Below are 26618 nucleotides of genomic sequence, written 5' to 3' on the forward strand. Positions count from 1 at the left end.
CAGTAAAAAGGTTAAATTCATGCCAGAGATCAATATTTTGTAATTATAGTTCACCAATGTGAAGGCATTCATAGCCTTATTTAGTGTATAATGTTATATGAGGTAAAGGGAATAACACCTTTATTAGAAAATATAGTTTTCTAATAAACTTATATAATAACAGTTTAAATAGACTTCAATTTTCCTGAAATATTATTTTGATGCAATATTTAAATAAATTATTCTGCAACACTCTCCACTTCTTCTTTGCTTTTAAACTATTTATTTTTTCAGCACATTATTACCTTATATAAAATTGGTTTCATACATTTACTTTGCTAAATGCACCACACTTTGAAAGTGATCATTTAAAAAAATTAAGAAATCAATAGCTCTATTTTTATATATTAGTACTTTAGTAATGCAAAATAAAAATGTGTCTGCATAAATATAGTGCAATCACTGTAAATATATAAAGTTATATTATATTCGTTGTAATAAAGTATGTACCAACTGTTGATATAAAAAGCTTCTATATAACAGCATCAAATTTTTCCAACGTAACATAAATTAATAATCTTCCCAAAATATGCAAGTTACTATATATCTTATTTAATTTTTTGTTTGTTTTTATTTGACTTTGGGGAGGGGGTTATTTAATAAAGTGGGATAGAATTAGAAAACCTTATTTATTCTGATTCCCCTTTGTTGTGATATATATTTAAAAAAATAGTTTAAATAAAATAAATATTATTAGTTCCAGCAAAAAGTATTTACTTTTAAATTTGCATAATTCTGTCATTATTTATTCCCAAATTCTATTTGAAAATTATTAATTATTCAATTTGAAATACACTAACTTTTTATGCTTTTTGCGGACATCTTAATATAGTTGCCTTTCATTATTTTTTTATTTATTTAGTGTTGTGTTCATCATTGCATGTAGATTAATGGAAAAAATTATTAGCACATTTTTCCTTTTTTTTTTTCTAAAATTTCTTATCAACTTTAATTATTTGATTAAAATTCAAGTGAGAGTACTCATGACTGTGAGGAATTATCCTGAATTTTATTTTGATATAACGATTATTTTATCATCTTTTATATGTACGGTTCTCTACTGATTTTATTGATGTAAGATTATAAATGTTTTTTGAATTACTTATAAATGCCTTTCTTATAACGTAAAATGTGTATTATTCAAGCAGCAATTATGTATCACACTGTAATTATTAATGTACAAAAAGTTTACAAAATAGATATTTATTTTTAAATAAAGGTTATTTTTATGTAATATAATCTATATATTTCATATCCTTTTCCTTGTTTTCTTCTAAAAAATAAAAAAACTTTTGTGTTTTTGAATTATGAACAGAATTGCTCACCATATGTGAGTATTATAGACTTTTTTTTCATAAATACACATTTAAAACCATTCGGAATTAAGTCAATAAGTTCAGTTTCTGTGATATTTTTACCAACTCTCAATGCAAAATATTCCACACCAAAATATAAGAGTCTTCTACTATCTATGGGTGTTTTATCAATTCATACTGAAAAATGTGCATATAAATAAATAATATTACTCTCAACCCAATACATACTGTAGTGAGCAACTATTTATGGGCATTTTTCAATTTACTTTTAAATTTTAAAATTTATTAAAAAAAATTTTTTGGTTATTTGATGAACAGATTTGTTCAGTTGATCTTTTATTGTATGAAATGTTATTCTGCCTATATTATATGACTTTTTCTGCTAATTATAGAATTATAAAAATGATTAAAATAACTTTTAAAAGTTTGTTTATAACATTTATTTTTTGCTGAAATGAACATAGTTAAAAAAAAAATACAAAAGTTTAGCTATTACACTTATTTTTCAGTAAAAAATAAAGAAAAGAAAATTTTAAGTAATGGTAATTTTTTTTTCATTCATTGCATTTTGAATCTTTAATAATATGTTTTATACTTAGAAGCTGTATAAAATTTATTTATCTTTACTTACATATTATGTTTAATTAAGTTCTCCATTTTAAGACAACCGAAGAGGTTCTTGTTGGATGACCATCAACCCTAATGGACAGTGTGAAAATGATATAAAAACTCCAATGTTGAAATCTGAATGTTGTGGTTCCATTGGAAAAGCATGGGGTAGTCCTTGCCAACGTTGTTCAGTATTAGGCGAGTTGCTTTCTTATTTTTCATTCAGGTTTTTTTTTTTCTTCCAGAATTTTTCTATCAATTATTTTAAAATAAATCTTGTATTTCATTTCTTCATAATTATTTTCTTTTTTTGTAAACATATATTTATGCTACTGATCAATCTTCTTATTTTCTTTCTAAATCTATTTCTAACAGAATTAATATATCGATGTTTTTGTGCTTATGTATGGAAAGTAGATATTATTTTATAGTTTCTAATTTTGTAAATATTTTTTTAGAGAACCGATGTCCGAAAGGCTATGCCATGTTAGATGGTTCAACATGCACAGGTACTACGTTAACAAATTTTCAGATTTGTTTTCATTAATTGCAATTTTTAGAAAAATTCAAATTTTTACTGTGTTATTAAATAATTCTTTATTTTCAGATATTAATGAATGTGAGGTTTTTCCAAATATATGCCAAGGTGGTGGTTTGTGTGTCAACACCGATGGTTCATATCAATGTAACTGCCCACCTGGTTTAACTTTAGATCATACTGGGACAAACTGTTATGGTAAGAGAATATTTGTTAATATTCATTTGGAATAATACATTTTTTATTTAAAATATATTGCTATTACTGTTTCTTTGTTTAACTAAATTGTCATAAATAAATAAATACTTCAGTTTGCCACTTTTAAAGGTTGGATATTGTTATTGAAGCTCTTATACAGAAATTAAAAATTAGTCTTTGAAATTCAAATTATTAAATATGCCACTTCGAAATTTTCATCATTAGATATTATGCTTCTTTTTATTTGTTCTTATTACATTTGTTTTCTAATGAATTAATAATACCTAAGTATATAATAGGGAAGAGGTTTTATTTATTATTCAATTAATTACAATATACAAAAATTGCCCTCAAGTGCGTACTTCTACCTTCCAAAATATATGTGACAAATTTGACTCTAGATTAAATTGGCCTTCGACACATAGTGTGTGTCTTGTCTTATCACTTGATAAATACAATTTTTCTACATTTTTTCCTTTTCCATTTTTTTTTTTTTTTTTTTTTTGTCCAAAGCTGCTTTATAGCCTACTCCACTTTGTAGTAAGTAAATAAGTTAACTACACAATTATATTATTATCGGGTCATCACATATTTTTGCTGAGAAATACAAACATTAGTAGTTGTTTTAGAAAGCTTATGTATATAGATCAACTCTACTTTCTATTTAATTCCCCTCCTAATTGAAATATCTACTATATGATTAATATCTATTATTCCTATATATTCTACTATTATCTGAAATATTTACTATATGTCAATTTTTATTTCAATGTTTCTGTTCATTTTCTTTCATTTAATATAATGAAAAAATAAACTTTTTATTTCTTTGTTAGGATTTTTTTAAATTCATTTATCGAATATGTGAAGTTTTATATTTTTATCAATTTCCAAAAGTAATGCATTTATGATCATGAATTTTTAAATTATGGTTAAATTTTGCCTATGATTTCTAGATTTGAGAGAAGAAGTGTGCTATTTGCAATATGATAAAGGCCGCTGCTTAAGACCTTTCGATGGGCTGTACAAAAAGATGCTTTGTTGCTGTTCACTTGGTGCTGCATGGGGGCATGTATGTGAACCATGTCCTCGTCCTGGAACAGGTATATTATTTCTCATCTTTTTTCATTATTTCAGTTTATTTTTTAAATAATATATTAAAATTTATGATTCTAAACTTAACAATATTTATTAACTTAACAGAATCCTTTACTGTATACATATGAATTATATTGTATGGTGAACTATATCTAAATTGTATTGATTGTGTGTATGTCATTTTAATATAAAGCTTATGTTTGAATTTAGAATAGACAAATGGTGAGCTTGAATAACTAAGACGGTTTCTTTGGGAGGGAAATTTGTCTTAATATTAACTACATTATGAACTATTTTTATTACTTCATTATATTATTAAGAAGTTATCAAAAAATAACTATTTTAATATTTTTGTAGTAATTTTTTGAAATAGTATATTTCAGTGTTTTCCTTTTTACTTAGAGGCTTTCAATGAGCTCTGTGTTAAAGGATTTGGATACTATTATGATAAACCTGGATCTCTGATAGGTATTGTATTTGCATATTTTTTATTTTTTATTGTTGTGGCAAATCTATATTTTGTTTTGACTTTTGAATTATACATGTAAGTGGTTTTTAATGCATTTTAAAAAATTTGAAATAATGCTTTTTAAAATAACAGTTATGAGTATGATTCAATTTTTATTTTGTAGCTTTTTCCTAAAAAATGGGATAGGTGTTCTCATTAACAGCAGATAATTTTCATTGCAGGGTTATTAGAAACTATTTTAACTTGCCTGTAGTCAGAGGCAGACTGGGCAAGTTGCCAACTTGGCCTATGGCAAATGAGTGTGTTGCACTTAAGACAATATGGGGCCCTAAAATGTGCAAGTTGTCTGAAGTGACCCCTTGCTCTTAAGACTTAATGGGCTCCAGATCGTATTATGAGAAACTGATATAGTGGCAGAGGGAATTTTGATGAACATTGACAAAATAAAAATCTTTGTGGACAGTTTATTTTACACATATATATAAAATAAAATCCAAATTGTTATTAGAAGTAGATGTTATTTATACAAAGTTTTGTATCAAGTCTTGGAAATCTGAAAATGGGTTGGAGATTATATTGCAAGCTTAGTAATAGAGCTGACAGATCAATTTGATGAGATTTTTCCTGAATGGCTTGCATAGTTTTAATTTAAATTTTATAATTTTATGCAGGTGAAGGAAGAATAACATTTTTATTAGAATATGTGAGAAAGTTTCAGGAAGATCACCCTGCTGGTTACATTTTCTTACTAGCTGATACATTCGATGTTAATGGGGGATGAAAATATTTTTGTTTTATATTTAAAAAATATTAATTGTATAATTGTCACAAACCATTCATTTAATTTTTTTCTTATTCTTTCAAATCAGTAGGCAAAATTTTATGAACTTATAGTGTAACAAAAATAGGGGCTTTAAAGTAATATGTAAAAGTAGGAGCTTTTAAAGAATATATTTGTATTCTTTGTGCATTTGGAATAATTTATTACATGATAGTAAGTGATATTACATCGAGGAATACGGCAGCATCCCATTCTGCCAATAATATTTTTTATTTTATGTGAAATTAACTATTGACATTTTAAAAGAATCTATATATATATTACCTTTCTCAAATGAAAGTTGATTGTTAATAATAATTTGGTGTTATCTGGTGCCACTTATGGAAGAAAACTGACTGAGGAAAGAAAAAAAATGTAATACTGGAAGAAGAATTTGAAATGATGATTTTAACTTATTTGAATTAAATATGAAGGTTTTAGATATAGAAAAAGTAACTTATCTTTAATCATCCATGATTTATTTTTCAATAAATCTTTAAATTTTGATCAATTATATCGAAGATATTAGATTGAAGATCTGATACCTTAGATACCTTACCTTACCTTACCTTACCTTAGATCTTAGATTATATAAATCTAAGGGAATAAGGTTGATTGTGATTAACTGAATATGATAGATTTGAAGAGCTCCAGTTTGTCTAAATCAAAATTTGTTTTGGTGGTTAATAATAGTTTGAGATTTACAAAAATCAAATAAATGCTATACTATCTTATCCTATCACTTAAGTAAACCTGATTAAGCAACATAAATGTCAGAGAAAAATAAGTTATATAGGAAATTGAACATTCTACTTGAAGTGAGAGAAGTATCTTCTACTATTAAATTAAACTATAAATTTTTGCTCTTTTAAAAGTACAGTTCTAAATCTTAGATATTTTCTGTCTCTTGGCACATAATATTCAATCATTTCTGTTTTTATAAATATTCATTTCTCAAATTCTCCTGAGAAATTTGAGGAGAATAGAATAATTATACTGTTTAATTCATTAGATATGACTGTTCATAAGCAATATTCTATGAGCTAGAATATTTTGTATTGAAATAACATAAGAAAAATAGCACTTTGGGATAATGGAGAACAAGTGATAAAACAAATTCTGAGGCAACAAAATAATAGTATTTTTTCATTTCAAATTTATTCTTTACAAATCAGTTTCTTAATGTGACAGGAAGCTAAAACAAGTGTTCCTAATTATCTCATTTTATGGGGTTATTGAATGAGAACATACAGGAGTAATTTTGAATGTTATTGTAACTGATACTGGTGATGAGAACAAATTAATTTGGGAAAAAAGGTGCTGTTTAATGAAATCCCCAGAACATATCAGTCTATTTTCTATCTCATATGATTATTTCAAATCGTAAGAAAATGACAAAATAGGCATAAATAGTTCCCCGCGAGCCTTTTTATAAAGGAATAATTTCAATTCTTTTTTCTCCTTTTTTCCAAATATTGTGTAGATATATGTGTGTATAAATAAATTAATATAATTTATTTATACACACATATAATATAAATTATATGTGTGTATAAATTATATTATACAATTAATATAAATAAATTAATAAATTTTTGATTATGGATTAGTATTTTCCTCCTTTTTTTTTTAGTAAGATAGCTTTATTTTAAGTATTCTATTTTTAAATGTGTACATTAATGAAATTAATTTATATTAACTTTTCTTACTGTGCATAATGTTAGAATTATTATTAAAAAATTTTCTCCTCTACAAGCTTAGCTTTTTTTAAATAATTTACAATTTTAAATGTATTATTTAATACATTTGTACAGGTATTAAATGTACATTAACTATATATGCCACACATCAATACATCTCTGAATTGATATATGACATATATGATTAATGAATAATATGTATCAATAAGCATAGTAACATGAACATAGTTATAGTAACATGAAAACTGTTTTAAAATTTATATTATTTTAATAAATAAATCTAAGGTAATTATTAATGTTTTGAATTTATTAAATGAAAGATTGCTGCTCTATATTCCATGATTTATTGAATTAGTAGAACTATGTTATTTAACTATATTTAATTATTCACTGTGTAAAGTTGCAAAAAATTTAAATATTTGTATAAATATATATTTCTACAATATGTTTATTTTTATACTTACACTTGTTGAAGGCTGTTGTAAATCTGTATTTTAAAAAAAAATTTTACTATCTTATTTTTCAGAAATGAAATTTTAAATATCATGAAATTAAAATGATTCCATTTAGATTTGAATATAAATGCCTGGTATTTTATTTAAATAAAGACATACCTTTTATATGATAGATATGTTTAACTAATTATTAATCTTTTAATATCTAGATATTAATGAGTGTGTACAGTTTCCTACTATCTGCCAGAATGGAAAATGTAGAAATACTGCTGGTAGTTTCAGTTGCCAATGCAATCAAGGCTTTGCAACAGATTCTGATGGATTAAATTGTACAGGTAATTGATTGAAATATCATATTAGTAAGGAAGGAATTAAAAACCAGTTATTTTCCACCTCTGAATTTATTAATATTCAAAAAAAATATTTTATTAAAAATTATTTTTAATTAGAAACATTATTTTAAAAACTTGTTCTTTCATTCTTTATATTTCCTGATTAACAGTTTAATGAAAAGAAAAAGAAAAAAATAATAAAACAAAGCAGGAAAATGTTTACAAAATACATAGCAAAGAACAGCTCACCATAGAGTCCCCAGAAGCATTCAAATTTGATTACTCCATATTGAGGTTTTGAATTTTATTTTAACTTGAAATTTTCGCTGATGAGACTTATTTCATCAATTCTTCCCTCCCAAACAAAGCCTTAACTACAATTTCCTTTTTTTTTTAAAGCTATTTTATGATTTTTGTTTTGTTTTCATATTTCTCTGACAAAACAAATCTTGTTTAATACATTTTTTTTAGTTAAAAGTCTTTCATTGGAAAAAATACATGAATTATTTTGTAAAAGGTCATTTACATAATTGCAATTAAAAACATTGGGTTATTTTAAGGTACATTTGCTTTGATTTTTTAATTGTATTTCATTTCTTTTCTTTTAAAAATTATTTCTTAATTTTGAGTTGATCAACTGCTTCTCCTCTCAGTTATATGATATAAATGGAAACTGCTGACATCATTAGTGAAAATGTTAGATAATAGGGAAAGAAACAGATGATAAATTCTTTTAATTGAAAAGGCCAAATTCATCTTATTAAACAAGATCTTTTATGATGTATATATTCCAAATTAAAAAGAGAAAATACATAACCAACAAGCTATTTATCTAGATCTATCCTATAAATATATATATAATTGTATTAAAGCAGTCTATAAACTCCAAACTTTTCAGAATTTAAAAAAAATTGCTATAGTAAATTGTATCCCTTCGATCGATATTTTCTCATGAAAAGTGTCATATCCATATTTCAGTTTCTTCTTGCTACTGAGTGTATACAAACAATAACAGGGGTGTTGTAACTTAACTACATTGTGAATTGATGTGAAGCCCTTGAGCATAACTTTTGCCATTTCTAATTAATTCTGAATAATTTAGTAACAAGACTAATAATTAATTTGACTAGAATAATAATTAATTTAAATAAATAATTTTAATTATCTTTTGGACTTTTTGTGCATTTAGTAAAATTTACTTACTATGCAAAATTTCTATGAAGAATTATTGCTTTTCTTTATTTCAGACATAAATGAATGTTCAGTGGCACTTGGTGTTTGTGCAAATGGTATATGCAGAAATACTCCAGGATCTTTCCGTTGTGACTGTGATGAAGGCTATGAGGATGTGCAAATGATGCAAACATGTGATGGTTTGTATGCATTATTTATAACTGTATTATAACTAAATAATTATATTTTTAAATGCTTAAATACAATTTCATCTTTATGAATATATAGAGAGATGTATTTTTGTTTGTATAATTTTTAAACATCTGTACTCTTCAAAAAAAATTAATTAATACATATATATTTGTTTCATCAAACCATTCAATATCAGTCTTTTGTTACTGTTTAAATTTATAGTTTAAAAAAAAATGTTTTTTTTTTTTTTTTTTTTTTTACTTTAACTGCAGAGTAAGGTTTCCATTTCTCTTTTATTACATATTTTATGCTCTTTTTAATATACACAAATCGTGATTTATTTTTTAAATATTGCTTTTCAAAATTAGAAGCTAGTCCAAAGTTAGAAACATTCGAACCAAAGACATGACTATATTTATTTACTTTTTAATTAGTTACTTACTCATCCAGTTGTAATAATTTACTTAATTATTTAATTTTTTTTTTTTTTTTTTTTTTTGCTATTATAGATATTGACGAATGTAGCAGAATAAGAGGGCTTTGCAGAGGTGGTTTGTGCCGCAATACTCCTGGTTCTTTTAGATGTGATTGTCCTCCAGGCCATGAATTAACACCTGATGGAAGAGCTTGTAAAGGTAATTTGATAGTAATAATTTCCACAGCTATCCAGACGGAGATGATTATATTTCTATAAAATAGATTTTGTAAACTAAATTATGTTGTTTATTTGAAATAAGAAATTTTATTGATAAGATTATTGCATGCAACATTTTTTTTTCCTTTTATGATTAATCTCTTATCATAAAAGGAAAAAAAGATGTGACATGTCTTTGTTTTATTATGCCTTTTTGTGCTTTCTCCAATTTATAATGAATAACTATATATTTTTTAATAAAAAACGTTTTAATTATTAATTTATGAATCTTTTTCAATGATTTTACTATAAGATTATAATAATTTTCAAATATGGTGACATAAGATTTAAGTCAATCTTTTTATTCAAAATGTTTTACTCAGAAATCAATTTAAAAACACTCATCAAGGGTTTGTCAACATTTAAAAGTCATACAGATTTGTTTATATCATTTTAAATACTTTGTCAAGATTATCATTTATATATTTCTGTATTGGAAAATGTTTTGGAATCAAGGCCTTTCTTAATTTATATTAAATTTGACTTAAATAATGATAGCTAGATTGTAAAATAAGCTTTGCCAATGAAAAATAGAAATTTTTGCTATCAGAATCAGAAAATGGTATGTTAAGAAAATGAAAATATTAATTTTGTAATGCTTTACAATATAAACACTCATAAGAAGTATGGTACTTACCCTCTCTTTAACTACATTAATGAAACATTATTCTCCTTACTACTTAATATAATACTTCCTAAGATTTCTCTCACAAAAGTAATATTATTCTTGCAGATGTTGATGAATGTAGTAGAACCAGTGGTATTTGTTCTCATGGAGTTTGTGAAAATATGATGGGATCTTATCAGTGTACTTGTAATGATGGATACAAACAAACTTATCAACATACCAGCTGTGAAGGTACGATTTTAAATGTATTTAATATAACTGTGATTTTCTTGTATGCTATTTTTTTTCTTTATAGCCAATTGAATTTAAATTCAAATCTAATTTATATGTTGCATTAGTATAAACTATTCTTTTATTAGTATATAATATTCAATTATGTTTTTAATTTTTGTAAAAAATAATTTGTATGAAAATGAATTTGTTTCCAAAGTTTTAATTCTAAATATGTTGTGCATTTGGACTTAGAGTTAAAAAAAAAAAATCTGCATCTGTTGATTGATATTTTAAGGCTAATTTATTTGAATTGTTATATTAGTAAAATTTGTTATATTGTTATATTAGTAAAAATGTTTAGTTGGGTTCAAAAAAATTTTATCTCCCCTTCTTCTGTCTCCCCGCTAAAGAACATCCGCTGCTTGTTTTTCTTCCAGGTGGTATTTTTTTAGGGAAAAAAATATTACATTTCTGTTAATTTTTCTTATATGGGATTTTTTTTTTTTTTTTTTTTTGAAAATTGCCATTTTTTTTTTACAAAAAATATATTGAAAATAATTTTTATCCAAAAATATATATGTATGTATTTTAAAGCTATACTAAATATATGTATTTTAAAGTAAATACAATATTAAATCCAACTGCAATTCCATCAGTTTTTAAAATTATTTCCAGGGCTATGGTAACACTTCCCTTTATTTCTTAAAAACTGAATAATGTTCATCAAAATTTATTTAAATAAAGTAATCAGGAGATATAATGAGCAGTGTTTAAAAAAATGTCTTTCATGATTTAATCAATTGATCTTAACAATTTTTGTTATTGTAAGCAAAAGGTTAATATTTGGCAGTTCCTTTCTGTGATTAACTTTTTAAACAAATTTTTATTTGAGAAAAGGCTTTGGGAAACATTATTAATTTTAAATTCTATTTTATTTTAGATATTGATGAGTGTGCTTCAAATAATGGAGGTTGTCAGTCTAAATGCATCAATGTCCCAGGGAGTTACAGATGCGATTGTGAGGATGGATATAAATTAATGCCTGATGGAGCAACATGTGAAGGTATATATTTTTCCTTTTAATGTAAAATGTTATTTAGAAAGGTTGTATCATTTTTATAAATAATATATTTTTTCATAATAAAATTTGAGATTTCATCGATTTACTTTTCTTTTAAAATCAGATATTGATGAGTGTAAAGATATTCCCAATATTTGCAGTGGTGGAAAGTGTACCAATTATGCTGGAACACACACTTGCCACTGCACTGGTGGATTGGTGCCATCTACTGATGGAAAATCATGCAATGGTAATTTTTGTTCTATTTTAGATTTAGAAAAAAAACTTTAAAAAATAAAACTTTTTTCATTTCTTTTACCTATGATTGTTCCATATATTTTGTTTATTATAGAAAATAGTAACTTTTTTTTATTAATTAGATATTGATGAATGTGCTCTGAACTCAAATGTTTGCCTAAATGGACGCTGTGAAAACAATCTTGGTTCCTATGCTTGCCAGTGCGAATTTGGATATTCTGTCAAAGAAGGTGAAGTTGGATGTACAGGCAAGTAAAAATTTATTGATATCTTCTACTTTGCATAGTGTCCTGTCAGCTTATTTATATAATGCCTTGTTTACTTAATGAGCACCAAGTGTAACTTTCATAAGATGAAAATAGTCCAAGGGACTCAGTAACAAAATAATGCTTTATTCTACAAGAAACACAGGTAACTGAACAACTGACAAGTAATCATAATCACAAGTAGCCACAAGAATCGTACTACAATTAACAGCAACCCACAAACAGAAAATTGGTAATAAACAACGGTAACAGCACAAAACACTCGAACAGAACTTGCAGGAGAGACGCTTCACTCAACTACTTCACTCTTTCAAATTACTTGCTTCTCTCATTGCCTACTCGCCTGAACTGAACTTAATTGTCAGTTCACTACTGATTAGACTGCTTCTGGATTTTTATAGTTTTCTTGACAGGAAAAGATTTTTATAGAAAAATAGTCATAGTTCGATTCCTGATGGACATATCACCAGGATCCTTGTAGATTCTGGAATTTTAGTTTTGTCACCAAGGCTGGTGTCATTGACTCGACATACATTCCACATCTATCAGAGCTATCTGTAAAACTATCTTTCACACCAGCAAACTTATTGCTCTGTGAAGCAATATTACAATTTCATAACATTGTAAACTTATCCACATTCTTGTGTAATCTTTTTAATAATTTTTTATCTTTTAAATTTTATATGATCCTTCTTTTTCTGGAATAGATGACAATGAATGTGAAATGGGTTTAAGCGAATGTGATGAGCATGCAGAATGCATCAATACCTTAGGATCTTATGAATGTACTTGTCTTAATGGCTTCAGAGGAGATGGATTTGAATGCAGAGGTATTGTTATTGTTGATATAAGTATATATGAAATATTCTACTGTTTTCCAAATATATAATTTACTTTATGTTTTAGTTTACACCTTTTTTTATTCAGATGTTAATTCAAAGTTTCTTCTTTCAGATATAAATGAGTGCCTTAGAGACAATGGTGGCTGTGATCCTGATGCTGCATGTGTTAATACAATGGGTTCTTTCCAATGTATCTGTGACAATGGCTTTACTGGTGATGGATTTACTTGCAGAGGTAAACATGCCTTATTCACATTGAGAATCATGAAACTTTTATTCTATCGTTTTCATTCAAGTTTGTTTTTAGAATTAAATGATAATAAAAATAGCAGAATGTGTCTTGGTTTTAGATCTGTTTCAGAGCTATTTATATGCAACTAACGATTGATTTATTCTTTTTAACTGTGGGTGAATTTTATGATTTTTTTTTAATTATACTATTGGTTTTCCATATATCATCTTATTTTTAAATGTGAAACTTCCTTGTGAATAAGCTCTTTTTGATTCCAAATATTTCATTAATTAAAATAATTATGTGTACATATATTGTTTTTAAAAATTTAATATGCAAAATTTTTGTTTAGATGTTGACGAATGTACTATGAATCCCACTTTATGTGAAAATGGTCAATGTCTTAATTATGGAGGAAGCTATCGATGTGAATGTGATATGGGCTTTGAACCAGAGGAAGGTGAAAAAACATGCGTTGGTGAGTTTTAATATGTTAAAATTCTTTAATATATGTTTTTCAATACTAATCATTATAATTATTTTGTTATCTCACAATTTTGGATATTCCAATTAAATGCCAAGCAATAATTCCAATAATTTTCTTTGCAGATGTGGATGAATGTGCCCTTTTTCAAAATAATTGTGCTTTTGGAAGGTGTGAAAATGTATTTGGAATGTTCCGATGCATTTGTAATACTGGTTATCAGTTAGATTCAACTGGGGGAAACTGTACAGGTTGTTATTTTATCGATTAGTTCGATCGATTACTTTTGTAATTATGTGGGCCAAATTTAATTGAATATAATTATATTTTGAAATAAACTGATTATGATTAAATCAAAGTAAAATTAATATGTCTTTATATCTTATTTTTTACTGTACTTGAAGAGTTATACATTTACAAAATTTACTTAAAGTAATGCATCAATGTCTTTTTAGATATAAATGAATGTGATAATCTTCAAATATGTCAATATGGTACATGTATCAACACTCCTGGTTCATATGTATGTGAATGCCCTCCTAATTATACATTAGCTCCAAACGGAGCTGGATGTGTAGGTAAGATTTTAATATTTAGATTATTTTTTTTCCTGTGAACAAACTTTATCAGATTTTTAATTAATAACTGTTTAAATTTTGAATTGCATTTTTTGTACTCTAATTGAAAATCATAATTGTAAAAAAGCGTGTGCTTTTTTTTAAATTTTTAAATACTTATTTGTTATTTTATTTCAGATGTGAGAGAAGGGCAGTGCTTTCTTGATGTAGTTTCAGCTCATCGTGGCCGTGGCATTTGTAATACTGAGTTAGGAGAAAGGCTGACTAAAGCAACTTGTTGTTGCTCAGTTGGGAAAGGATGGGGTCCAACATGTGAAGTGTGTCCTGTGGAAAATTCAAGTAAGAATGCATTCTGAAACTTTTAAATCAATCAGAGATTTTCCATCAAGATTTTGGTGTATTTTGTACATATGGAAAGCAAAAATTTGTAATTTTGCATCTTTTAAAGTAAAGGCATCATCTTGAAAAATGACTTAAAACAAATTCTTTTGTATATTGAAGATGTGATCCAAAATTAATAATTTTTTTCCAGCTGATTATCGAAATCTTTGTCCTGGAGGAAAAGGCTTCAGACCAAATCAAATTACAGTTGTGTTAGAAGGTGAGAATATTGCCTTTTTAAATATAATTTTTGTCTGTTGTAAAAAGAAAATCTTAAACAGTTGCTTTTTATGCATATATATTCTGATATGTTTTAGTCATATTTCAGAAGATTTATGATTATATTTACTTCAACAAATTATAGAATGATAATTTTGTTACAGTTATCAATAAATGTGCATAAAACTTAAGTTCTTTTTTTTTCTGCAAAAAAATACTAAATGCTATAATATGAAATTTTCATCATTTTTTTTTAGCATAATGCTTTAAGTATTCTAAAAGTTCTGAATTAATTGCAGTAAATATAAAAACTTTTTGCATATTCTATGTCATAAAAAAAACACTTAATGCATACTGTCATTATATGCTTTACAGATAATATTGGAATCGTGAAATTTATTGTTTCTGGAAAATAAATTATTCAATCCTAAAATGGGTTCTATGTCATTGCTACTGTAAATATTTTTTTTATGCAGGGATAACTATATTTTATTTTTATAGATATTGATGAATGCAGAGATCTGAATAATGTATGTGATGGTGGAAGATGTTCTAACACATTTGGTAGTTTCATGTGTATCTGCCCTGATGGTTATACTTTAGATTCAAGCCACAGGAAATGTATAGGTAAAATCTGATTTACTTTTACTTCAAAATTTATGCAAAATAAATATGTAGGATTGTATTTTCTCCTTTTAATTTAGTATTTTATTGTGATAAGTTAACCTTTCAGTTTATATTAATGATAATTTAGCTTTTTTTTAAATTTATTTTTTGTTCTTGGTTTGTTTTTGGAACATTCCTTGAAAAGTAACTAGTACATTTTCTATTTTTCATCTGGTCTTTTGATTTTAGATATAAATGAATGTGCTCTGAGACCTGACATCTGTGGTGCTGGTACATGTATTAATTCTGAAGGTTCTTACACTTGTATTTGTCCTCCTGATTATGTATTAGGTCCTAGTCGTACATGTATTGGTATGTATATGTTTGTTTAAGTGATCTATTTTAATCGTATCTTTTTAAAATCTGATGAGTAATAATACACTGATAAGATTGTTAGCTATGTTAGCAAAATTAACTATATCAAAAATTTTCACTCATCTTCCATCTCTGCAACTTTTTTTTTACGTTATTCATTCATTATTAACGTCTGTTCTTTTTTAAATTTTAAATAGCAGAATTTATATTTTCCATTTAATATCTTTTAATTATTATTTTTATGAAACATTTATCATTTCTATATTAATTAGAAATTCGCTGAAACGTAAAAATCATGGGTAACAAACTAAATTTCAAATGTTAATTTTATTTTTAGATATGAGGCGTGCTAACTGCTTTAGACAAGCTTATACATCTGCAACTTATCCCTTCAAACTGGTCTGTGAACATCCCATGAGGACTAATGAGACAAAAGTTATGTGCTGTTGTTCAATTGGTCGTGCATGGGGTGACCCCTGTGAACCATGTCCAATTCAAAATTCTGGTAATTTCTTCAATTTAAGCAATACTTCAATATTATATATATATATATATATATATATATATATATATATATATATATATATATATATATATATATATATATATATATAATATTGTATTAGCAATTTTAATTTTTAGAAGTTTATCATAATTAGATATTTTTAGCTATTAGATGCAATTTATGTTATATTTAATTCTATTATTTAGTATAGTCCTCAAAAATTAAATTAATTGAACCATTTTTTTTTAATTTTTTTATTTTTTGCATTGTTCTTTATTGTTATATTAACTTTGTAGAACTGAAATTGAATACAATTTAAACTACTGAATACAGTTTGCCTTTTATCTGTGTAAATATATTCAGTTTTACTAAAGTCTGGCATAATTCATTTGTAATATTTCATTGTATTTTTTCCATTAATTCATTTGTAATATTTCCATTTAATTGAATGAGAAACCTTAAAAGATAGAGTGAGAGAAAAAAATATTAATTTCTTAAATTAAATCAGTGGAATAATATATTTGTTATTCTAGCTTCATTATTTTTATGAAAATTATTTATTTCCAATTGTTATTTTATTGTTTGTCAAAATCCAATAGAAAAATTATATTTTAAATTATTGTTAAATTATTACAACATATTTTAAATAATGTTGTAATTCATCTTTCCAAGATTACCTTTTTTGATTAATAGCAAAAATAATGTTAAAAAAATTATTCTGTCTAAAAATGGCAATAATCAAATTTAAGCATCCTATTCAACAAAAAGATTATCATTGTAAAATAAGTGGATTTTTGAGTATTTAAACTCTTATTTAAAAAAAAAAAGCTTCCAATAATTCTTTGCTCAAAACAAGAGGAACTACTATCTTATACAATAAGGTTTAATTTTATACATTTGTTTTACATAAAATCATGATTTTCAAAGATTGTGAATAGATTATGAACTGTAAGATATTTAAGAAGACAAAAACTATTACAAGATCGACGCATTCCTACAAAAGTTATTCTTGTAAAATAAGCAATACTTATTTTAAATAATATTGAATATTTATGCTTTTGCAGAGGAGTACGAAAAATTATGTAGCATGTCACCAGGCACTGTTATTGATCCAGTTACTGGCGAACCTAAAGGTAAAAATCTTATGTATTATTAGAATTTTCATTGATTTTTCATTTATATGATATAAGAATATTTGGAACGATTTTGCAAAAATAAGATAAAATAAAGTGAATAATATATATTAATATTTGAAAACTAAATTGGATTGCGCATCAAAAATTTTCATAATTTTCTCTGTAATTTTTTTTCTGGTAGCTCAATTATTTGCTGTTTTGCAACATATATTTTTAAGCATTTATATCTTTATGTTAAATAATTTAAATCAATCTCACTGTAATGTAACAGTTAAATTGGAACATTTAACTCAAAAAATTAATTTTATATGTGAATTGCATAAATAAAAGTTAGAAACATTAATGGCATTCATGTTTTTTTCTTGCTTCCATCTACTTAAGGCTATATTTTTGATGGTAAGTTATTTATTGATATCATTAATATTGTAATATTTAAGAAGTTATCTTTTTGATTGTTGAAAAAAACGTCAATCTTTTATTTATCTATTTATTTCATATTCTACATATAGGAAGTTGGAAAAGTTTATTAATATTTGATGCTTTCAGAAATTAGTTTGATTAAATACTTTTCTCAGAATCTGAGAAATTATATTGTTCTTCGGCATTAAAAAATATTCAACATTTTTTTTCTGCGTTTGCATGAGCCATTTTGTGATGATATTTTTTTCATCTCATATTAGAATATTTATATTTTTAAATATACTGAAATATAAATTTTACATTTGTTTCCAATAATTTTTAGATATGGATGAATGTAAAACTGGTGTCTGTGAAAATGGATATTGTACTAATACAATAGGGAGTTTTATATGTGAGTGCTATAGTGGCTATAGGTACAACGCTCTTATAAACAAATGTGAAGGTAATCATATTTCGCTGCTTCCTTTCTTTTTATTTACAAATTCTTTGCTGTAAAATTTATAAGAATAATAAATTCAAAAGAAAATTGAAATCTATTATTTATGACTTAACTTGATGGATATTTATATAGTTCAAAAGTTACTATTGTTTTAAGTTAAAGTCTTAATAATTTTTTGTAAAAAAATTACTAGTTTTTAAATTGTTATTAATTAGGACTTAAAAACTCTAACTCATCAATGATTCATTACAAAATATTTGCCCAATGGAATAAGATTCTGAAAGGCTGTAATAAACTAATATGATGCAAAATTTTTTTTTTAATTAATCAAATTCCTTTTTTAGTTTTGTGAAACATTAATAGGCATGATTAAAAATTCTCTGACATTGCTGCAATGCATGCACTAACAGTTTGATCTAGTAGGCAAAAACGAATTAAATTTGGCATTCCTTTGTGAGTTGCCATTATTGATATCAAAATTTTCATTATTCGACAAAAAATTAGCAAAATAATGATTTAGTTATAGTTGTAGTAAATATTGGGAAAAATAAAAGCTTGGAAGTAATTTTGAGAAACTTTGCTTTTTGTCTATTTTACTTAATGTGAACAGCTTTTCAGAATGTTTGAAAATAAAGCCCATTTTGGTCTTTGTTTATAAGGAAAATAAAATTCAACCAAAAATTAATTTATCAATTTAGTAGAAATAATATAAATGTGTGCATATTTAATTAATTAATTTTTTTATCTTAAATATGTTCTTATATCTGAATTGGAAATTGAATAGATTGAATTATTAATTCAATTTGTCAATATTAATTTGCAACTTTTCAAATAATTGTTATAATTAAAATAATTTTTCTTCAAAATGTGCATATATCCTGATTCAACGTTAATTAATGTTTTTTCCTTTAGATATAAATGAATGCATAGAAACATCTGGCGTTTGTGAAGGCAGTGCAACATGTGTAAATACCCTTGGAAGTTTTGAGTGCAGATGCCCAGATGGTTATAAATTATCTCCCAGCAAGCGTGATTGTCTAGGTATAAAAAAAAATTGTGTTATTGCTTTCAAAACTCTCTCTCTCTCTCTCTTTTTTTTTTTTTTTTTTTTGTAATTTTAAATCATAAGTAGAATAAATTTTTTAAAAACAATCCTGTATCACAAAGTTTGTGATACAGGAATTCTTATAATTTAATATTTATATGTTAAGAAATGCATAAACAAGAAAATATTGTGCATACACAAAGATATAAATTTACATTGAAATCTTAGACTTTGAACAATGAAATAAGTAGTAAAATTTGAAGTGTAAACTAAAATAATGCGAGCACTAATTAATTAAAATAATATGAGCCTGACTTTCCTTTAGCCCTTGCTGAGCATCGTCTCCTTATGTGATGTTAGTGTTTAGGCTCCATTGTAGCATTATTTGGAAGGAGAAATTTTATAAATTTGAGAAAATTTTTAGTCTTAAAATTGTCTGAATTTTTTGTATAATGATAGCAGTAAATACACATGTAATGCAAATTTATCTGTATATAAAATTATACAAGTTTGAGTAAATATATCTTATATTCTTTTTTTTTTCTTTAATATTTGAATGCTCAGATAGTTTTTAAAAAATTATATTCTACAAAATGGTAAATTACCTTATAGAAATGTTTATTTAAACAGAAATGTAATTGGAATGTTTACATTTTCTGTGTTTTTGAAATGCTTTATAGTATTGTTGCTTTAATTTAATTTAATTGCATTAGAAATAGATCAGCTGTTTTGTATGAAGTACTTCCATAATATAAGTTACTGATGGGAAGCTGAAGTATTTGTTTAATATGTAAGTTACTGATAAAAAGATGTGTTCTCTTTCAGATGTTAATGAATGTTCTAAAACTGGTATGTGTGATAATGGAGTTTGCAAAAATTTGGATGGAAGTTTCAGGTGCACATGTAACAATGGCTATTATTTATCACCAGATGCAGAGCATTGCATAGGTAAAATATTTTTTTTAATTTATAAAATTAAATGCATTATTTAAAAATTTTTATCTTGTATGCAGTATATTCCAATTATCCCAAAAACAACAGTTAGAAAAAACATTTGATTATTAAAGTATATTTCAATAAGCGAGAAAAGTTATTAATTATAAATTATGTATTTGTTATTAAATTTAAAATTTTGGAAGGTCTGTAAATTACTGAAATTTGTTCAAATTTTACCAATCTTCAGAATGCTAGACTTAAGTGCAATGTTTTAAAAAGAAAATTTCATGCAAGAAATCTTTATTTTTAAAAAAAATCGTGGTTTTAGATCAATGTTTTACAAAAAGAAAAAAAAATTAAATTCATTGGCCTTTATTCTCATATGCTTTGTACCTACAAAACTCTGAATAAATTTCTTAATAATGCATTTCTTAAAAATCATAGAAAGAGCACTCTATAGTCTTCTTGTATTATAGATGCACTATGTTCTTTTATATGTCAAAAAATTAATTACATAATATTCTGCAATTTTCAAAAACTGTATAACAGAAATAAAAGTTTCTGTGAACTGTGAAGGGCAAATGAGAATAATTTGCTCAAATCCATTTATGATTATTCTTATTAAGATTTTTAGCTTAAAATTTAAATGAATTTGTTCCGTACTATTAACAAAATATTCTGTCTAAAAAAGGGATTAGATGTGAGGTTTTCTGAAATTAGGTTATATAATGTGTTTATATTTTTTTAATTGATTCTCCTCCATTTATTACTATACTTTCTCTTCTGACTGTTGTCAAAACAATTCTAAAAATTTAGCATTTCATTCATTTGTAGATATTGATGAATGTAAACGTAGTCCAGGGATATGTGCTGATGGAACTTGTACAAATACAGAAGGCTCATATAAATGTCATTGTAACCCTGGCTTCCAGTTATCACCTAATGGTGATTGTTTTGGTATGAAAATTTTAATTTTGTTTTTTCTTTAATGTAAAAATAGCTTGATAAAGAATATTTTTTTTTTAAATTTTTGTTATAAAAATATTTATTTAATTAATTTATCATATTAAATATCATAGTCAACCAATTGACTATTATATTTCACTTCATTATTATTTCTTTTAATATAATGTAATGGCTCTTTATAATTATGTTTAATGATTGTTCATAAATGTTCTCAAAATAATTACTGACTATTAAAAAAATTTCAATAAAAAAATGCTCTTTCCTTACTCCCATGAGAGAAAAGAAATACTAAATTAATGAAATTTGGAAAGACATATTTCAATAAATAGAAAATAGCTATTCAATAAATAGAAAACTCATTTCTTCATATATTACTAAAAAGGGATATTTAAAATATAAATACAAATCGATTGAATTGATGCAAAATAGCGTAAAATACAATGAAATAAGAATTTTTAATCATCAGTGAAACAATTAAGAAAACGATGTTGAAATATCTAATTAATATTAGCTCAAATTGAGACATCAAATTTTGCCTTATAATAGTTTGTATCGTTAAAAAATAACTTTAATGTTAAAATAAAACTTACATTATCAAGACAAAAAAAAAACAATTGTTGGTAAATTCTTAGAAGAAAACTATCTTTTAATGCACACAAAGATAATAATTAAAATCTTTGTTTGGTTCAATATATTCATACTATTCTACTATTATAGTGTTGTAAAAATGAATACCAAAATCAATTTTCAGTTTAATGTCTAAATATTAAATAGATTAAATATTTCTCACTTACACTTAACAGGAAAAATCATAATATTTAAAATATTTTTCTATATTTTTGAAAAATATATTTAGGTTCTCTCATTTTTATCTGTTTAGATATTGATGAATGTAGAAATCAGTATGGAATCTGTCAAAATGGCCGATGCAGAAATACAATAGGCAGTTACACATGCCAGTGCCAAGTTGGATATGTTTTAAGTCCTGATGGCCGTAGTTGTATAGGTATTTTTGATGCATATTTTAACTAACGTTTATATATTATTTTAATTTTTGTGCTTAAGATGAATCATAACGAATGCTTATTACTCTTTTTACTGTATGTATTTATAGTTTGTTAGTGTAGGAATGAATCACTGATGTATCAATTCCTATCTTTTCATATATTTTATATATTTCTTTCTATTCATATGATTGCAGATACTAATGAATGCTCTGAAGATAATATGTGCACAAATGGAATTTGTCGAAATTCTGAAGGATCTTTTGTGTGTACTTGCAATGAAGGCTATCAGTTGACCCCCAACAAAAAGTACTGTGAAGGTAATTTATATTTCTTATTTGTTCTTTGAAATACAGGAATGCTTTTATAAAAAATATGCATCAGCCATTTGCGACTTTTCAGATATTTGTTTTTGAAAAGACAAAATATTAATCTAATTTTTTCATTCTATTTCATGCTTAAATTTTTATCATATACTTTTTTGTTTAAGAATGCAAATTGGAAAGGAAATCACAATACATTTTTAATTCACATGTTCAGCCTGTGGTATTGGAAACTCAAACATATAAAATTCATTTCATTATTTTTTATAAGTATTTATAAGTAGTAATCAAACAATATATATATATATATAAGACATGATAAAGTAATAAAAGTTCAAATTCTTTTTAATATAATATAAAGATCTTTATATTATAATATAATGATATTCAGCAATTATAGGTCATAATTGGTAGGTTACCTTAAATCCATCTTTATTATTCAGCATACTTTTTCTCAAAGCTTAATCAGATAGTTGGATATGTGGGGAGGGGGATCCACATGCTAGAGATGCTCATCCTAAGCATAGAGAGAAAAGAATTAATGTTCAATAATGTTTAATGGTATAAATGGAACAGCAAAAATGAAGGAAGATATTTACATTAAGAGAAAATGCTAGAATATTTTGTGGACAATATAATATAGAAAGTTTTAGGAGAAAATAAAAATTTGTCTTCAAAAAAAATATTTTAGATTTATCGAATCTGATTATACTGTTTGATTGGTTGATTGTCTTGTTATAGCACAAAAACCAGTGTTGGTCAAACGGCATTAAATGCAGGTTAATTTAAAATACAAATTTTTAAAAAAATATATTAATATAAAAAAAATTTTAAAAAAAGGATTGAATGCATTAAAAATTAAATATTATATGTGAAACAAATGTTATGAATTAATAAGAAATTTTGACATCATAAGATTTGTATAGCACCTTTCTCAAATCAGGAAAAGCATACCTGAAATATTTTATTCTTGTCTGTATGTTGCCATATAATGGGTGAGTTTTGCTTTAGAATACTGCCTATGTCTTAAAAAGGAATAAAGGTTTCAATGTTAGAGCTAGGTGTTTGCTGCAATTGCATATATAATACAGTTGTTTTAAGACACAAATCGGTTATGTTTCCTCTGCAAGAAAAAGAAAATGAGATTAATGTAGATATATATTTCACAAAATTTTTGATGAATCAATTTTAGAGTATTTTAATTGTTTTAAATTTTATTTCTATCTTTCTTCTTTATTACTTCATTTTAAATATATTGAAGAAAATAAGTTCACAGTATTAACAAGTATTTAAAAGCCAACAACATTACAATATTCGATGAGACATATTACTGACTAATGAAAATATTTCTTTTTAAGTTGAAGGTATTAGCTGAAGTAAAATTAAGCATTACCATTTTCATATGTAAGAAGAAGCTTACTTTTTGTACAAGCTTCAGGTCTTATAGTCAATATGCATTATTAAAATATGTTTATATGTTATTATGAAACCTATTTTTTTTTTCTGTTAATATCTTAGATATTGATGAATGTCGAACTATTCCTGAAATCTGTGATGGAGGATTATGCAAAAATACTGTTGGGAGCTTCACCTGTGTATGTGCTAAAGGATACAGATTATCATTTGATGGGAAAACATGTGTTGGTAAGTATTTATACTTTTATTATTATTGAAGTTAATTTAAATAAATAGCATGTTCTGTAAACTTTTGGTTCAGTAATCAATAATTTCCATGAAAGAAATGTATATAAAACATTTTAAGGAGCCATTCAGCTTTATATATTGCCACTTACAGATTCAAATTAAACTTTAATGTAAAATTCCTTATTTTTGCATTTACCCAGACATTTCAATTTACATTAAAAACTTGTAAATTGAAAGTTGTAAAATCTTTGAAATTGTGATTAGTTGTTAATTGCAATCTGATATAATAATTAATTTGATTTAAATAAAACCTTGAACATCTTGTATGATGTTTAATTTTCATTTAAATCATTTGTCTGGTATTAAAATATCACTGTAACACTCAACATGATTAAATCAAATACCTCTTGAAGTTGTATTATAAATATTTAATTTGCTTTAAAATAAACTTATTGAAAAAATAATCTTCTATTATTAGATACTCGGCAAAACCTTTGTTTCCAAACATATGATAATGGTGCATGTAGGAATCCGAAGCTATTTAACATGACAAGGAAAGAATGTTGTTGTATGAAAGGGTCTGCTGCTTGGGGCTCAGATACCTGTGAGCCATGTCCAGATCAAAGAGGAGGTTAGTCATATCTTTATTTTGCTTTTGAGTAGTTTCAGTGTACTTATATTTGAGCTAAACAGCATTTTTGTACTATACTAATCCTCTTTTGCAAAATTTATTGAATTTGAATGTAAGTAATAAAATCATTTGTACTTTTATTTTAAGCTCAAATTTTAAAAGAATATATTTTAAATAATTTTTCCAATAGCTATAATTTCTGCACAGATATATTAAAAAAAAATTCAGGTTGAAATATAATGTGCTATGTAGAAATATTGCGAAACATAACATTTTTTTTATGCCATATACCCAAAATTCCTCAAAATAAAGATTACTGAATAAAATTTTGCATCTTTCATTTAACTTTTGATATAAGTAGGCAGTTTTAAACTGTTTCAAAAATATTTGCGCTAATCTTTTTCCATTTGATCAATACCTGTATTTCTTTTATTTTCGTATCTTGTTAAATAATTCTTTAAAAACCATTTACAAATTTTTATTGTGCAATAAATAATCTTCAATAAATTGTACTTAATTATAATCTTCAATATTCTTTTTATTGTATAATTTTAAAATTAGATGTTCACCTTCATTGCTCTTTCTACTTCATTTACTTTTAGATGCTTTCAAGAAACTCTGCCCAGATGGTCATGGTTATGTTATTGTAGACGGAATAATGGAAGGTATTGTAAATCATGTTTTATTTAAAGTAAAATTTCTGCATTAAAATAAAATATAATTTTAATATTTTAACCTTTTATTCTTCATAATTTTATATTTTTCAATTATAAATATGTTATTCTTTTATGTGTATGTTTTAAGCATTGCTATTAATGGCATTATTTTCATTGTTTGTTTTTAAAGCAAAAACATTGTTCTGGTGAAATCAATTTATTTTATTTGCATGAAATATCTTGCATTTTGATGAGATACTAATCATTCAGTCTTTTATGGCTTAAAAATTTTGAATTAATTAGCAAAAGATAAATGGAGATTTATCAGGTAGCATGTTTATGTTTTTCAAGTGAAAATTGGCAGATATTTGGAATCTTTGACATAAAAAGGAAAGAATTTTAGAGTAAACTACACTTTAGAATTTAGAATTAGTCAAGTGCCATTTCAATTGAAATTGATTAATTCAAATTAAATCGATAAATGCATCTTTATTTGTAGATAGAGTATTAAACAGTAATAATTAATTTTTTACATAGTACTTACTTTTTAATCACTTGTGAGACAGATTTTGAATATTGCTTTTATGATTAAGGTATATATTTGCAAGAATAAACTATATTGATTTTCCAAATGTTAATTAATGTTTCCAAATGTTCCAAATTCTAATAATCATTTGTTTTATAGATATCAATGAATGCATGATGGATTCCACACTATGTGAAAATGGTATTTGTATTAATATGGATGGAAACTATCGTTGTGAATGCCAGGAAGGTTTTAAACTTGATCCATCTGGTACAAAATGCATTGGTAAGTTATCTCCAGTCAATGAGTTAGAAAATTTCAATTTTCAAAGGGGGGGGGGCATATTTTGAAAGGAAACAAAATAAGATATTAAAAATTTTTATTTTATTATTAATTTTTTATAAAAAAAATCTTATTTATAAATTTCTATTAATATTCAGTAGTAATAAATGAGAAAAATACCTAAACAGTTCAGAAAATTATAAATGTTCATTAAAAAAAAGTATTTATATAAACCATGGATTCATTCTTTTAATTCATCATTTGTAATTTATTTTTAAATATAACATTATTAAGCTTCCAATAAAGAGCGTTTACTAATTAAAATTGCTTGAT

General features: G+C 25.0%; 1 protein-coding gene across 2 annotated transcripts in view; it reads left to right on the top strand.

Moving 5' to 3' along the window:
* LOC129962517 (fibrillin-2-like) overlaps positions 1-26618 on the top strand; it is a 286239-nt gene that overhangs the window by 244393 nt on the left and 15228 nt on the right. For both annotated transcript variants that reach the window (XM_056076268.1, XM_056076269.1), the window contains 33 exons: positions 2019-2162; positions 2423-2473; positions 2572-2700; positions 3654-3800; positions 4198-4263; positions 7449-7574; positions 8819-8944; positions 9446-9571; positions 10364-10489; positions 11412-11534; positions 11656-11781; positions 11912-12037; positions 12763-12885; positions 13010-13132; positions 13482-13607; positions 13739-13864; positions 14069-14191; positions 14369-14530; positions 14724-14792; positions 15293-15418; positions 15647-15769; positions 16110-16277; positions 17342-17410; positions 18156-18275; positions 19185-19313; positions 20143-20265; positions 21088-21210; positions 22100-22225; positions 22421-22543; positions 24065-24190; positions 24669-24821; positions 25424-25486; positions 26163-26288. In XM_056076268.1, coding sequence (XP_055932243.1) covers positions 2019-2162; positions 2423-2473; positions 2572-2700; positions 3654-3800; positions 4198-4263; positions 7449-7574; positions 8819-8944; positions 9446-9571; positions 10364-10489; positions 11412-11534; positions 11656-11781; positions 11912-12037; positions 12763-12885; positions 13010-13132; positions 13482-13607; positions 13739-13864; positions 14069-14191; positions 14369-14530; positions 14724-14792; positions 15293-15418; positions 15647-15769; positions 16110-16277; positions 17342-17410; positions 18156-18275; positions 19185-19313; positions 20143-20265; positions 21088-21210; positions 22100-22225; positions 22421-22543; positions 24065-24190; positions 24669-24821; positions 25424-25486; positions 26163-26288 — 3966 coding nt within the window. The remainder of the gene's footprint in view (positions 1-2018; positions 2163-2422; positions 2474-2571; positions 2701-3653; positions 3801-4197; positions 4264-7448; positions 7575-8818; positions 8945-9445; positions 9572-10363; positions 10490-11411; positions 11535-11655; positions 11782-11911; positions 12038-12762; positions 12886-13009; positions 13133-13481; positions 13608-13738; positions 13865-14068; positions 14192-14368; positions 14531-14723; positions 14793-15292; positions 15419-15646; positions 15770-16109; positions 16278-17341; positions 17411-18155; positions 18276-19184; positions 19314-20142; positions 20266-21087; positions 21211-22099; positions 22226-22420; positions 22544-24064; positions 24191-24668; positions 24822-25423; positions 25487-26162; positions 26289-26618) is intronic.

Source organism: Argiope bruennichi, chromosome 3, assembly GCF_947563725.1.
Source record: "Argiope bruennichi chromosome 3, qqArgBrue1.1, whole genome shotgun sequence".
NCBI lineage: Eukaryota > Metazoa > Arthropoda > Arachnida > Araneae > Araneidae > Argiope > Argiope bruennichi.